Source organism: Pseudochaenichthys georgianus, chromosome 19, assembly GCF_902827115.2.
Source record: "Pseudochaenichthys georgianus chromosome 19, fPseGeo1.2, whole genome shotgun sequence".
Lineage (NCBI taxonomy): Eukaryota > Metazoa > Chordata > Actinopteri > Perciformes > Channichthyidae > Pseudochaenichthys > Pseudochaenichthys georgianus.
This window is the reverse complement of record NC_047521.1, coordinates 17,672,194-17,688,299: the sequence shown is the minus strand read 5'-3', so window position 1 is coordinate 17,688,299 and position 16,106 is coordinate 17,672,194. Positions and strand designations below refer to the sequence as shown.

The 16,106-nt window shown below is 42.6% G+C and overlaps 2 protein-coding genes across 2 annotated transcripts; both read right to left on the bottom strand.

Moving 5' to 3' along the window:
- Window positions 1–561: 561 nt before the first annotated feature.
- On the bottom strand, window positions 562–1,640 carry crygmx (crystallin, gamma MX). The gene is made up of 2 exons (XM_034107117.1): window positions 1,368–1,640; window positions 562–1,046 (listed from the first exon to the last, which is right to left on the bottom strand). The coding sequence occupies exons 1-2, from the start codon at window positions 1,638–1,640 to the stop codon at window positions 771–773; spliced, it is 549 nt and encodes a 182-aa protein (XP_033963008.1). The 3' UTR covers window positions 562–770.
- A 1,179-nt stretch (window positions 1,641–2,819) lies between these two features.
- On the bottom strand, window positions 2,820–4,324 carry crygmxl2 (crystallin, gamma MX, like 2). Its single transcript, XM_034108141.1, has 3 exons — window positions 4,316–4,324; window positions 3,541–3,783; window positions 2,820–3,095 (listed from the first exon to the last, which is right to left on the bottom strand). The coding sequence occupies exons 1-3, from the start codon at window positions 4,322–4,324 to the stop codon at window positions 2,820–2,822; spliced, it is 528 nt and encodes a 175-aa protein (XP_033964032.1).
- Window positions 4,325–16,106: the final 11,782 nt, after the last annotated feature.

Sequence of the window (16,106 nt, the reverse complement as noted above, 5' to 3'; positions counted from 1 at the left end):
AGACCACTTTGACTCCAACTCTTTGAGTTGGCACTGGCCCTGTGATGTGGATCTAATATGGGCATCTTTCATGGACCCAACGCGCTTACTCTGCACCATGTGATCTCATAAAGACTCCTACATGCTCATCCTCAGATACCCTTTTTTTTGTCTTTAATATTGAGCTTCAAAGAATAAGCTTCTGTTTCCTTGATAATTTCTCTTTGTGTGTGGAATGTCGATATCACGGCAAACTGTAGAAACTCTCGGTCTTGGTCTAGGACCTCGGTGGTTACTCTTCTTTGTCACTCTGTGGTCCGATGGAACTAAGTTCAATCACCACACTAAAGAGAAAAATATTCCTCAGATTTATGAAAAGCCATATCCCCCTGATCTTTTATAGTGACAGCTGTAGTAGTCAATAGAAAATTAACAAAGACTCCCTTTAGTTGACTTTCATCAAGTTTTCTTTTATTGTGATTCCAGTAGGACAGGAGGTTAGGGACTGGTGAGGCAAACCATTTTGCTCTGGGACGACCAAAGCAAAAAAAGATCATTACTATTTATTGAGCGTTGCTTGAGCACTGAATAGGGAAGGAACTTCACCCGACAATGCCCGAGAAAAACCAGAACCCAACATCAGACGCGCCAAATCCCTCCATCATAAAAATATATGACTTCAGGTTTGGACAGCACAGTGTTGAGACCACACTGAAACAGTGCTGGCATTAGGGGAACAAGAGGTTGGGATGGTAACAGTGGGGTTCAGTAAGGGCGACAAAAGCTGGGAATCAGTTGAGCTCAGTGATACGTCTCAGAGAGCCGATGGTTGGGCTGTTGCTTCCCCACTCGATGTGCCTCCTGTACTCTCCAGGGTGCAGGAAGAACTGGCGTCCCCTGTAGTGGGGGTGTTCATGCAGAATCCAGTAGCCCTCCATGACGTTGACGGAGGAAATGTCACGAGTGTGGAAAAGCTCGCTCAGATCGGGGCAGTCATCGCTCAGCTCCATATTCTGGCCTCCAAAGTCGGAACGCTCGAAGATCTTCATCTTGTAGTTGCCGTTATACTAAGACAGAGATAATCATAATGTCATTTACTGTAACCATTTATTAAACTTTAACTCAGCACAGTAGATTAACTTTGCAATTTCAAATACATTTATAAAGTTCCTGTGCTAAAGTTGTTCTGATCCAATGACCCAGTCTAAATGTTATTTTTCTCTCGCCACAAATCTTTTTGCTGCAGTTATAGGTCAAGCTAAAAAGAGAGGCTTTTTAAATGGCCACAGGTCTGGGCACAGAATAGTGAAGAAATAGAAACGAAATGTCATAAACTGTCTAAACCTTAAGAGAGAACATTGCTGTAAACAGTGTTAGGCATCACTCACAGTTGGCACCATGCGGCAGGAGCGGATGCAGTCATTGAAGCCGGCCCAGCATTGGTAGTCGGGGTACTCGCCCTTGTTCAGCATGTACTGGTAGCCGCCATAGTTGGGCTTCTCGTAGGCCACCCAACAACCGCTGTCCACTTTTATCGAGTTACAGCGGGTGAAGTGGTTTTGCATCTCGGTACAGTCACCACTGCACTCATAGTGACGACCCTGGAAGTTCTTTTCCTCGTAGAAGATAACCTGCAAGCGGTATACAGTATAGGTAGACATTATCACCATAGGGCTATAACAAAGACAAACTATTGCTATTATTATCTGATAGATGACAAGCTATCTGTCCTCCAGCTCTTCAGACTCTTAATCAATAATAACTTGACTTTTAGTGTAATTTAGTTTTATATCTATATCATTTGGTATTCTGTGCCAGGGGTTTGAAAGTTAGCGTTATCCAACAAAGTTCTTGTACAGAATTACAGAAAGTAAAGAATTTTGGAGTTGACTCTTAAGGGAATATGAAAACATGTCCCAAATGTTGCACCAGAGGCAAAGTTTAATAAAATACAGAGTACCATGTGGTATACTTTCATGAAGAGAAAAGTCTTGGCATATTTTTTTGCTACAGCGATTGAGATTCAAAGAGCAGTTACACAATTGCTATGTTTTATTACCATCAACAGAAGGCAAAGCAGAGTATAATTAAGTATAACTAACTAAGTCTAATTACGTCTGACCATTAGTAAGGTATAGTGTGGTAAACACTCATTTAGAACTACTGACAACTGATAGCATTGACTTTGCAGCATTGTTTCCCACCTTTTAAACCCCTTATTTACAAATGATCAACATACTATCAAACTCTAAAGTTGCTTTTGATATAGATTTTGAAACGCACGCTTACCTTGCCCATTGCAACTGTGTACATTTCAGTTCGCTGTACCAGGCCTTTATAGACCCTGCTGGGATCAGGGCTTTGGAATTGGAGACAAAGCTTTGCCGTGTCAGCACAGTGGGCTGTGTAGAGTGCATGACACTATCGGACTGGTGCGCTGCAGCAGCCGCTTTGTCTCTGTCAAAGCTCTCTCTTTCTATGGAAAACACTGTACCGCTGCACTTTCTCACAGCGCGACAGTAAGAGTTGCAACATCTGCCTTTATTGGTATGAATGCCAAAAACCTACATGCCGACTGTGAGGTATGGGTGGACAGCAAAAAGAAAAGGTTTGTTTTGTTATGATAGGTATATACCAGAGATATTGATAATTAAGCAGCAGTGTCAGATATAAAGATACTTCATTGATCCAGAGGGATATTTAGAAACCAAAAAGACCGCTTGGCCAAAGTGTGTTGTTTTCAGACTCATGGTAGCATGTATGTGTTTTGAAAAAAAACTCACAAAGCACGTAGTTTTTTTTACATTACTTTTTTATATAGAGTTGCACATGGGTACAGTTTACATGACAGTCCTCATCCTCCTGAAGGAGCCGACCATGGGGTTTTGGCATCCCCAGTCTCCGCAGGCCCTGTAGTCTCCAGGGCGCAGGATATACTGACGTCCCCTGTAGTTGGGGTGCTCATAGAAGATCCAGAATCCCTCCATGATGTTGCAGGAGAAAATGTCACGGTAACGGAAGCGCTCGTACAGGTTGGGGCAGTCATCCATGAACTCCATAGTGTGTCCCATCATGTCGGGCCTGTTGTAGATCCTCATCTTGTAGGATCCTCTATACTGTGTGTGGGAGAAATCAGATTTATTACGTTAGTTTGGAAGGCGTCAGCCCTAGAGAGCCTTTTGGTAGAGCGTTCAGCCCTGAGCTGATATATTTCAAATGATGACTTTTATTATTTCTTTAAGTAAGCAGATTAGAAAAACTCTTTCGGAGCATGACGGGATATATTTTTTTCCTTTCCCAAACTGCCAAAACACTCAATGTGACTAACAGAATTAAAAATGAAGGCTCCAAGTCTTATGGGGGGTGTAACGTATTCCTTTTAAAGGCTGACTGGGTCTCCTTGTGGGCCTTGCAAAAGAGACTTTCATGCTACGTATGACCTGCCTGAGTATCTGTTAATGACATCAAAAGGCAAATGATTGACATCCATTTCTAAAGCGGCATTTAATGTGCAAGGTAAGGGGTGGGGGTTGGGTGTGTGTGTCTGTTTGATTGACTTACAGGGGCATACATCTGGCAGGAGCGGACACAGTTGTTGAAGCCCATCCAGTTGTGGTAGTCGGGGTACTCGCCGGGGCCAATGATGTACTGGTAGCCCATGTAGTGAGGCTTCTCATGGGCCACCCAGTGACCACCGCTCACACGGATGGAGTTGCAGCAGTTGAAGTGCTTGAAGGTGTCCATGCAGTCACTGCTGCACTCCCAGTGGCGGCCCTGGAAGTTGCGGCCCTCGTAGAAGATAATCTAGAAAAGAGAGAAACATATGTCACTCACAAGTTAATGTTAGGTATATAAATGCACCAGTTGCAATACTCATGAATGGACTGTAGGGGACACTGCTCTCCTTTAAACAAACTAAATTACTTTTTCACCAGAGCCTCTCCTGTCTATTTTCAGAGCTTTGACAGATGAAAATCAAGGCAATTAAAAATGTGTTAGCTGAATTTAATTTGAAGAAGTCTTTGTATGCTCCTTCAATCTCAACACTGTCAACTGTGGTGTTGTACAATTACAGCAAATCTATCCTATATAGATACCATATAATTGCTCATGTCCACAGAAGCTTCTCTTTTAAACCGTTATAAGTGTGTTTTTCCCCTAAGAAATAACCAAACTAAATTGTTCACATTTTTTTAACCCAATTTCTTTACTTGAATTTTGACTACCTCTCCTCACCCTCTGCTGCATTTTCTTTCACTGTTAAAATAGTTGACACCCAAAACCTTAAATTTTTCTCTCTGTCAAAACGGTTGCTGTATTGCAAGTGAGCTCATACCTTTCCCATGGCTGTGCAGTTGTGGATGTGTAACATAAACCTAGACACACTTCCAGGGCCTTTTATACTCTCCCACTGACGATGAGGCCTCTGACACGTCAGGAACTACTACTCTTTACCTTTTCAGATGCCAACTAGTGTTCCCTTTGTCTGTCCGCCCACACGTACCTTATCTCCTGTCTGCTAGAGTTTACCTATAGAATTGACAACTGCCCCCCCCCCCCCCCCCATCCGAATACCACACAAGTGCTATTCTGTGTTTGTATGACCCTTGTTCCGCCATAACCTTGTGATGCAGCCTTTTGAAACATCACACAAAGGCCCTTTAGGTATGTGGCCCCCCAACAACAAAGCTTTTAAAGGTGTATACTAGGTTAGGTCATTTGTGGGGGGCACTCTCTAAATTAGTACTTAACCATGTCAGGATTTTCATTTCATATCTTGCTGGCGTGGAGAATTGTAACATAGTTTGGTTGTGTGCGTTCCCTAAGTGGATACAGGTCACAATGTAATTGTTATTCAATTCCTGTTAAAGGAAAGGCGTGTTGATACTGTGGACTGAGTCAAGCTGTTGCGTTGATGTAAACTACAGTGATATGTTGTCTCTTTTTGCTTCCATAGCCTGCAGTTGTACTATGATGCCAGACGAGACTGGTCTGTTTACAGATGTACAGAGGGAACTACTCGGTGTGTGTGTTTGTCTAATATAAAAAGGGGGGGGTTTGGGGCATCTGTGGGTTTGAGTCTTTGTATAAAATGATAGATGTTTGGACTTGAGTCTTTGGCTTGTAAGCATAGCCCAGAGCTGAAGGGGAAAAGGCCAGAAAGAGTTGCCGCCATGTATTGTGTTCCCAAAGCCCAGCTGATGCCAGAAAGGTCAGTCTCATCCTTTAGCCTTTCATCGGGATAAAGGGCTCCTGCCCCCTCTACACTTTGTGTGCTTTTTGCAGTTTCAACTGTGTAAAAAGGCAAAATGTTTGCAGAAAGCACAATAGCCATTATGTTCCTGGGCAAAAACACTGCCACTGTGGTAGCGCATCCACAGCCATATGACACTGTTTCAGTGTTAAGAAACAGCGTTGATAAGCTTTTGCTTCTTTGATCATTCATTGACTTGAAACTCTCATAGGCTTCAATAGCTTTCATGTTTGAAGCTGCACTCTTTTTCTATGACATAAGTAGTTCATTGATATCCTTTCATCACAGTGTGCAGCGTAATTGTGGCTGATTATCAGATGGGATGTTGTTTTGTTTTTGTGAGTTTCCTCAGAAAATATTTACTCCGTAGGAAAGGTTTTATCAGAACATATAAGAAACAAATGTTTAGATTTTCCTCATATGTTCCTTCATAGATTCATAATTGATTTAATCATTTCTATTAAATGTAAAGTCTTTGTACTCTGTGTTGATGCAAGAGGGCAGCAGAGTGACAGGGAAATCATACTCTTGCTGGTGTTTAAGCTTTGCGTGATACAGTAGCAAGCTTTTACTTGTCTGAGGCGTCTTTGAGCAGGTCTCTATCTACTTGAAAGGCTCAGTTTGACCTGTGACCTTTGCATTCAGAGACTCATGTAACAGAGGTGCAATACGTTGTTCAAACCCGGACAAAAAGAACGACCACTGCCGTCATTGCCAATGTTCTCGTTTTCATCACCGAGGAACATCAGCTAACCCTAACTCATTAGCTGGGACCTCGGCTGTCTCTGCGTCTCTGTGGCTTCCAGAGGGGAACCTTGTTTCACAGGCTCTCAAATGATCATCTTTAGCTGCGCTACAAGACATCTCCTCCCCACCCTGAAGGGAAAGTAACATCACAGAGACCCTTGCCTGCTTTCTCAGTTCCCCCCGGAGGAGAAGAAAGCTACCCGCTGTGGAGCATTCCACTCTTCATCTCAGAATGATGGAAGAAAAGGAAAGGAGAAAGGAACAGAGTGGGGGGCTACATTCGCAGCTCCATTGTGTCCGAGGATCTCATTGTGCAATCTGTGTAACCGCGTGGGAGATGACGACACTATTCGCCCGCAGAATGACTGTCAGTTGGGGACCTCTGTGATTGATGTGCACCCCACAGAGATGGGAGAAACGTTGACAGATAGCAGCCCCGGCACTAGTTAACTTGCAACCTATTTCATCTACCCGGCTTCCAAAATAAAAACCCCATTTGTGTGGCTGATAATTAGAATGTAAAATTCACTCAGTAAAACACATTTCAGGTCAGAGGAGGCTTCTTTCAATTCAAAACAAATCATATCCCCATAATCCAAACCATGGTCTCTGTGACCCTGCGCTATGCAATAGGTCTCACCCCTTAAATGTTGTAGGCAGAGATAGGAGAGCAGGCGTGCTTGCAGTGCCTCCAATGTGCTCTTTAAATGAACAGTCATTACAAAAGCGCTGTGGTACTGAGGGGTAAACAAGGGGGTCTACAGTATGTGAGTTTTGCTCCTGAGAACTGGCTAATCTGGTGCTGAAAATGTGGTATGATCGGAAAGCGCTCGCCAAAAAAGCCTCCCACGCCGGGAGTAGAATGAGGACCTCTCTTTTGCTGAGAGATGATCCTCTCCATTCTTTCCGTCAGAAAATCTCCAGGCATCCTCCCTCTCTTGTCACTGCCAGCGCACAGGCTCTATCGGGATTGCCAGACGCAGGAGCCACTATGAGCCTGTGCCAGGGCCAGGATTTACCGCGATGCGTCTGATGTTCTCCATCTTTTTGCTGGGGGATAATTAAAAGAGGAAATGGTGTTGGAAGAACAGAGTGGAAAAGCAGGAGGAGGAGGGGGCTTGGACCGAGCAAATGGATGCAGCTGTCAATTATGTCGAGTTGTTGATATGTTGTTTGTGTTTCTCTCTTTGAGATTTTGTGTCGAACTGTTTCCCCATCAGGATTTAGTTTTAAAGTTTGTGGTAAATCTCCCCTCCGTACTTGTAATTAAGAAAAAAACATTTAGGCTAATTAAGAACAACTCTTAACTTAGCAATGAAATCACCATAACAGTAATTCTCTTCTGATGACCTGCAGGGGATGATTTGAGTACAACTGTGAGGAGAGAATTGTTAGGATTTTCTTCACGTCAATACGAGCTGTCTTTCAGGAGTTTTGGACGGATGAAATCACTGGAGCATCTTCCCTTATTTGACTAAATCTATTTGCGATGCTCCACCACACAACATGACCCAAACTCTGTGAAAAGCAGGACAACTCCTTCATCTCCCAGCAGAGTCACCGGGGGGAGTGACGTCTTGTAGTTGCTCTCACTCCTCATCTCCAAACTCTGTTTTGACGTGGCGTGTCTCCCGTGCCCCAAGCTTTAAAGGTTTAAAGAGCAACTGTTCACCCTGTAATCCAGGTGCCTTTCAAACAAGTCACGCTGTTTACTGACACATGACAAAAAAGTTAAACCCCCTCTCATCTCTCTGCTTACAAGACTGTAACTCACCTCAGAGCCTGGTAGTCATTTCTCCTGAGCACCCTGAACAAACAGAGCCTCAGTGAGAAGGGGCCCCTGCCTTTCACCACGCACTAAATTTGTAATCAGATGCGATGCTGTTGTTACCCTTCTTCAAATTTGTCATCAAAGCAAATGTGTTCTGACAACAGCTAGTGACAAGTGCACCAGAGGAGAGGCAGCAAATCAGCCTTTTCACACCGCATATCAATTATTGATCATGTTGCCCCCTCCCTCCCTCACCGCCCCCGCTACCCCGGCAAGTAGACACCTTGTGATAATGAAATACATCAATTTAAAAAATAAATAATAAACCGGGGTCGGCTCCATTGTTGCAAAGCCTTAAGAGCTTGATTGACTGCCTGCACATTTTCCTCGTTGGCAGTGAGGCAGATCAAAGGAGGGTTCCTCTTATTGCCCAAGGCCACTTGCAATTTATTTAGAGGAGCAGGGCTGCCGTCCCAGCAGGTAACATTATTGGGCCGAGACACTCAGGATAATCATAGCTTTGAGGTACCTCTCAAATCCCACCTCTGCTGCCTCCATCATGCATGCGCAAAAATTACACGCATATGATTTACAAAAACCTTCCTTATTATATTAAATTAAGGAGTAGATACGACTGCACTGATGTCCTCACATGGAACACCCAGCTGCTCAGTCACTGACCTGAGCTGCCCTAAATATGTTGGGTTAAATCAGTTTTGGCTAAATATATCAAGATTTATTGGATTGCTTATTCCTTTCTTTTGACTTTACAATTAATTATTACTAAATTAATATATGCAATGTTATGGTTATATAGTACGTTATATATTTCTCACATACAATGTATCTCTTCAAATGTTAATTGAAAAGTTTAAGCATTTCATCAACATTTTTTAAACTATTGTTTTATCTAACAATTTCCCATTCATCTCACAGGGTGAAAATGTTCCATGACATGACAGAAACAAAAGATGTTTCCGTGTAAAATGATGTACAATAAATATGATCGATTGAAGAATTAATGATTACACATTGAAGACATCAAAAAGTATCATGTTGCTTAGTTATGTGAAAGGAAGAGTCACATTTTATGCCACATATTTTTGTTTGTATGCACCTTAATAATATGACTTGGATTTCCAGTTGTTCAAAGGCCTCTCCTGTGCTCCACATTAATAATACAAAACGGAGAGCATAATAACGGGATGCTTCTTTTTGTCAAGACGCACCTCTTTGCTCATGAGCTCTTATTATAACGCACATAATATAAGTCTCACATTGCTTTCACTTAGTTATAACTCATTTAAAAGCGCTTTGTAATTATTAACCACATTTGTTTGCTATTTTAAATTACCTTTTTACAACTTGGATGCCAACAGCGTTGCTTTAAGTAATTTATATCCATAAGAGAGCAAGTGTTATAAAGTAAATAATGTCAGACTAAAAACACTTTACCCTACCAGAATGTGAACATTTTATTGAACCGTTTTATTTGTTGTTGGTTTTGCAGCTGCTAAGTTAGTTAAAAGACTAGATAAACATGATTAAGACAAGGTTGCAGTGATATACACGTATGCCTACAACAATATCACTTCTTGATTGGGCTGAATATAAAATAAAAGCTGTATTTATGTAAATTAGTTTGCTTGATCCTTTTTATAAAGCAATTTGATGGAACTCAACAGACAACAAGACATATTATTTGAAATATGATTTTCCTTGCAGACTCAGCTTTCTAATTTAAAATGGAAACTTTTTACATTTGAAAAATACAACGTGAATTGATCCTTATAATTTTACATGGTATGATAAGTAAAATCCTTAACGTTGACAAAATCTATAAAGTTAAAGCCCTGGAAAACAACAAAGTTAAGTATTACAATTAAATGTGTTGGCTCTTTAAGACTGTATAAATACACATAATGTAACAGAATTTGAATTTATAGAGTAGATGTGACTATTTTAAAGTATTTATTATTTGAAACGTCACACAAGAGAAGGATTTATTGTTCTCTGAATAGTTTCTTCCATATCTTCCCGGATTTGTAAACTGATGTTTAATTAAAACTAATTAAAATAATAATGATTTATGAGAGGAGTTGGTCATAATAATAATATCTTGTTATTTTTAACAGTTCCAGCATTTTAAATCGCGCTGAGTTTATCTTCACAGTTGAACAGTTCCAGTAGATATACCTCAAGTCATTCAGGTAGTTCCCAGCACTAGAGGGCACTAAAGCCAAAGCATTGGCTGTCGGCAGGAGGGCTGTTTTAAGTTCTTTAAAGTACAGCCATATCTCTGAGCAGCTTGTATGTGTGTTTGTTTGCTTACATGTATACATTTGTAAGGCAGCTTGGACACACGTGTATATAGACACGTGTTAGTCAATGGCACACATTCACGTGGTGCGTCTGTGTGTGTGTCAGTGCCACGGCTCCTGTCTGTTCTGAAGCCTATCAGTGCTCCGACGTTGTTTTACCGAGGGAGAAGTTTTAAAAAAAGAAGAAAGACAAGTCACTAACAAGCTGGCATGACCTGGGTCCCAGCACACATGCTGCTTGTCCACTTGCTTATATAAGCAAAACACATGTTCACTGCACACACACACACACACACACACACACACACACACACACACACACACACACACACACACACACACACACACACACACACACACACACACACACACACACACACACACACACACACACACTATAGCCTGAGAGTTGCTTTTTAAAAATCTAGTTTCAAACAAACTTAGACTGAACACACACATTCATTACACGCTTGCACACAGTATGGTCAAACAGAGTCTCAGACAGACAATGAGCAGTTAGCTTTGTAGCAGTTGCAAGCCAGTGTGTGTTTTTGAACTGCAGATGTGGATGCTGACTGAAGGATCAGTGCACACACTGCAGGACTGCAGAGATGGCAGTTCTCCCATAGAATCTGGCACAGCCCGGGTCTTTTTGTTGTACCCCATTTGCACGGTTCATTTAGCCATGTTGAAGAGGTGGTGGTGGTCTGCATCTGTGTGTGGTGCCGGCTGATCTTTTGAAAGCACATCCTCCAGCCTGTGTGTGCACATGCTACGCCATATGCCACTAGTTCGCTTCTAGGCAATCGTTTATGGATCCACAATGATTTAAAAAAAAAAAAAAGATTTCATCCTTGAGCATTCAGGACAGCAGAATCTAAATTGAGTTGTCCATTTTCTTGTTGGTATTAGAAGCTACAGATCATAGATTTATGAATTCTACAGAAAAGGCTTATCTCAGTGGCAAGCGCTGGCTTCGATTTCTACTGGGAATTAATTGCACAGGCATGAAGCGAAGGTATGCGAGATGGAATCAAAAATGTTATTAACATTCGAGCACAGTTGTTTTGTGTTGGAGGATAGGGTAGTGAGATGCAAAAGAGGCTTGACGTGATCTGTGTGAGGCCTCCGAGGAGCAGGAGAGAGGCGCTGCTGTCCCTGGACTGCGGCAGGAACGGGCCCTTAGCCGAGTCCCTGGAAGACCGAAAGCTCCACTCAAGGGACTTTCAACCAAATTAAAAAACAATGATACACCAAGGGAGAATCTAAAGCCAATTCCCATCATCAAGACCCACATTCTTCACTGTTTTGCTTTTAACTTTTGTTTTTTTTCCCTCTTCCCTCTCTGTCTCTGACTCTCTTTCTCTTTTCCCTTCGCACTGTTGTTTTCTAGTTTGTTTTCCACCCGTACTCCTCTGGCTGTCGCCGAGCGCTACAGCCACTTTCAAAGGCTCTGCTGTCACGCGCCGCCTTTGAGTCCCGTTTGAAATGTTAACGTACATGTTGTCAGGGTGCCGTCAGGAGTGATTGACAGGTCCGTCCCAGAGCAACACCGGGCTTGGCAGGCTGGCTGTCTTTTGTCAGAGGCAGCCGAGGAGAAGCAACAAAGGGAAGGAGCAGAGGAGGAAAAAACATACATAAATAAAACAAAACTGCTCTTACCCATTTCTCAATAAAGACCAAATTAGATTAATCTTAACGCAGAGCAAGGCAGGCAGGCAGTTGTGGAAAAAGAGTTGATATTTTCTCTGGCTTTGTTCCCCTGCCATTGATGGTGCACTGCTTAGACACCCTCTCAACAGGACACCAAAGGCGGCACAGCAAGAGTTGTATAAAGAGCCAGCTGTACATATTAATGTTCATTATCACCTCCCTTCAATGCAGAGAAACACCAAAGTACGGAGTTTGTCCCGGCCTCACCTTCGTTTGAAAACGGAGATGTGATGTTTGTGGCCTTGTCAGCCTCTGTGTTTTAAATAAAAGCTGGTGACCACTTTGAAACCGGCTGCAGGATACAACAATATCCATCTCCTTTTAAAAAGATGACTCGAGTTGTCAGCGTTAAAAGGTGGATTTGGAAGGATTTATTTTTTTGTGCCTGAAATGAAAATAATGTATAAGTGAGAAATTGGATGGTGTGTTTCTGATCAAAAGTGAAGAGACGACAATGCCAGGTTCAGAGATATCTGGCTGTGAAAACTCTCTCCAGGCCCCCTGCTGTGATTTAACCACTGGGAGATGGAGGAGCGTGTGACAACATAAAACTTCATCCTCTGTCTTGCCTCTATCTCCAATACACATTTTGTTCTGAAGGAGAGGAAAGAAAAAGCCAGTATTGTTTATTGTGGAGTACATTTCCTCAAAATGCACTCCTTTTGGACTTCTTTACTAATAAGCCTATTCACTTCAATGGTATTACTTTTTGTGTGACTATATTCCCTCAGTTACAAGTCACCTTAAGCTTTGCATGGGATTTTGTAATTTCCTATTTGGAGATGATAAAAGCCATTGATCAATCTCAGTCTCTTTACAATCCAAGAGCGAAAGTGCAAGATAAAAATATTCAGTGCAACACAGAGTCTTTGAGATCTGTATCAACTGTCAGCGTAGGGGTTGCAGGGCAGTGTTGCTGGGCTCGGGGGCCAACGGTAGCGAGCGCACAGTCTACTAAAGTGTCTTTGAGCAAGACACTGAATCGATGCCAGCTCCAGCCTGATCTGTGACCTCCCTGCGCAGCGAGCAGGAAGCACAGAGACGATCTCAGAATAAAATCAAATGTGATGAGAATAGAAAATAGGTTCATGTGAAAGTTGTGCAGAAGTTTGTTTGAACGTTGCAATCGAGGCAGAATTGAATTGATTCAGTGGTGAACATGTAAATGAGGGCACTAACAAGTCTCTCCGCTTTGAAAATCAAGGACATTGTCGTTCCATCTCCCTACCAGCAGTGCTCGGTGTGAAGGGAGTTGAAGAACATCAGCCACAGGAAAATACAACTGCACATCCGATGTTGAGCAAGCTGTTCCTGTCAGGCCGGGATTATGACATGAAATCTGGGAAGACGGTATTAAGATTTATATGTGATGCAGAGGAGCGACGGGTGCCGCATAAAGACCTTGAATACATTTTAGATCAACAACTGACCATGAATTGAGGGAAAGGGCTGTTTAAGCTCAACACTTTCTTACATAGAAATATCTTGATTTTAACACCACATCTTCTTACAGGAATATTTGAGAGTTTGTTCTCTTGTCTCAGTGTTGCAACCCGCCGAGTAAATAATTCCCTGGAATAAGGTCTTTTTGAACAGATCCATCTATTTCAGGCGTAGACATCTTGTGTCAACAACTACAGATTCGAATCAGGGGGGAAAGTGTAAGCCTTGTACAGAGCGAGGGTTTCTCTATGTGGAGAACCGCACATGACGGGATGAGTGACTTGTACTCACTCGCTGAAAGGTTAGGCTTTTCCTTCTGCCGGTATCTTTTTAAAAGAAAACATATCTGTTGTTTGATAACTGCTTGACATTTGACAGACTTTTCAGACCAATCAGACAAGTTTCTTTTTTTTTTTTATGTTGGCCGTCTGGAGGAGCAACAACAAGGAAAAACATGGAGGATTGTCACTTTCCTCAAGCCTTTCAAAGGCAGTCTTTCGCAGCAGCTATCAACGTCAGATACCACAAATGTTGTGGTTGTTTTTTTTCTTTCATTTGTGTTTATTTTTCTCTCTTTTTGGCCTTACCCAGTCTGCTGAGACCTGATCGCTACCATCAGAGCTGAACTCGAGAAAAATCACTTTCCAGTGTCTGAAGTGCCAACCACCGAACCTCACTGCAGCTCCGCCACATCGTGAACCTTCTCCTCTCCACTTCTCCTCTCCACTTCTCCTCTCCACTTCTCTGCACTTCTCAGAATTAGCTCAGTTGGCTGCACTGAAGCACTCTGTTTTTTCCCTTTGGGGCATTGTCGCCATATCTTTCTTTATAGTTTCAGAATGTGTTCTACTGTAAATTATCAACTGTATGTTATCTTGGAGGAAAAGCGCAGAGCTAGAGGGAAGCAACAAAGCCACCAGTCTCTCTGGTTACATAATTCATGTCAGCCATATTCAAATAAGATTTATCACATTGTCAATCATCAGGAAGCGCGCGTGTGTGTGTGCGTGCGTGTGTGCGTGTGTGCAAGAGCACTGATAACTCTGAAGCGATAAATTAATAACGTCCTACCATGGGAGCATGTGAATGAGCGTGTTTAGTCATTCTGTTTGACAACAGAAGGAAACGGCCTATTCCGTGGGGTAGAAATCAAATTTCACACTTTTCATAGATATTGTTCTCTCCTCCAAATGTTTTAAATATGGAGTCTTGCTCTGTCAGGAAAGTGGCTCAAACAGCACTTTGCACAGAAGTAACTTTTGTTTGGCCGTAAACCGAGCGAACCTTCTCTCAAAGAGAACAACAGTACGTGGTCTGAATGTCCTGAAATTGTTCATTTAGGAAACACTAGTTCATGACTTCTGAATGAACTGAAAAACCTTGAAAGTTAAGTAACGCCATATGCTTGTTTATATTTTTCTTTGAGATAATTATTTATTGACATTTTTGTTTGTTGTCATTTCAAGGATGCTGTAGATGTTTTTAACAAATAATAACGCAGCACATAATTGAATGCGGCGATAGCATAGTTCATATTTTTTTTAAAGCTATGATGAAATTGTGGGCAATATGTCCATATAGATTAAAGAACATTGAGATGTATTTAATCATACCAACAAACAATGACTCACACATGTCCTCAACCCAAGCCGTCCCACACCTGCTGTAGCAGAAAGCTCTGCGTCTTTTATGATGCGTCTATAGAGGAAGATCTCCCCGAATGCATAGGTTTGAACATGTGAGGAGTGGATGATTAAAAAGGACTGCGAGACACACAGACTTCTCCACTGATTTCAGCTCTGAAGTCAGCCAGCCAGGTGTCGAGTGTTTGGGAGTTAGCGTTTGAAAAACTTGTGAGAGAGACGGAAAGAGGGAGTGACTGATTGAGACTCTTGAGCGATTATGAGCAGGAACAATGTACCACAGATAAACAAGCCCTCACATCTCCAACTGGAAGTCTAAAATGTTGAACGTTTGAAACTCCTTTTAAAAATAAGACGAGTCTCCCTCTCATCGCCATGTGTTTGCCGCCTGTGTGTCACAGACAGCCTACCGCCATATGCACCTTCTTCTACCTACTCCATTCTGTCCTGCTTTACACAAGCGTACCGATAAAAAGCTGCTGCTGGAGTCTAAACGGAACAACTCGTTCTCTTTTTCTCTTTCGTTTCCTTTTGTGTAGGGCCAACCTGACCCCTGTCTTGCACCAGGTGTGCATTTCCTTGATCCCTCTCTCCTTCAACCCTCCCCTTCGTATTTACACCCCTGCCGCCCGCAATGAATGATTCACATGGAGAGGCTCCCTTCCTCCATCGGAAAGCTTTGCAACTATACACTACAGCCCAGCCTCCATTTCTCTGATCTCGCCATGTTGTGTAACGCTTGAAAAACCCTTGCGTTCTCGCACTTGTTTCTTTTTTTCCCTCCACGCTCTCTCTCTTTTGCTCTTTCTCCGAGTTACATTCAGTATTGACTGTTTATGCTTTTTAATGTTGTGGAGAGGGCCCGGGGCTTGCGGATGGGGGAAAAGCGCTCTTCTTGACACACTTACGCCCCCGTAGTGAACTCTAGCTCCCAGCACTCTAGCAAGTACACAGACCTTCTTCTTTTTCCTCTCCCTCCCTCCTCTGTCTCTTTCACTCCCTCTTTCTTTCTACAACTGGGAGCTCCTCTGAACATCAGCACCCCGTGTTGCTCCGCTCCAAAGATCACCTTATGGAAGATTAAGATGCTCAAATGCTCAAGCAAAATATGTACACAATAACCCCCCTTTCCCCATCAAAGCGGAGGCAGTGCAGTTGAGTAGAGTGATCTCGGGGGGGCGTTAGAGGGCGCCAGAGAGTGCAACAGTCACCTCTGAGCAGGGAAGGCCTTGGTC

Bases quoted from the DNA above. Each gene is read 5' to 3' on its own strand.
- crygmx (XM_034107117.1), bottom strand. From the start codon at position 1,640: ATGTCTACCTATACTGTATACCGCTTGCAGGTTATCTTCTACGAGGAA. The intron at 1,047-1,367 runs GTGAGTGATGCC...TCTCTGTCTTAG, and splicing joins CCTGCCGCATGGTGCCAACT to TATAACGGCAACTACAAGAT.
- crygmxl2 (XM_034108141.1), bottom strand. The intron at 3,096-3,540 runs GTAAGTCAATCA...TCCCACACACAG, and splicing joins CCTGCCAGATGTATGCCCCT to TATAGAGGATCCTACAAGAT.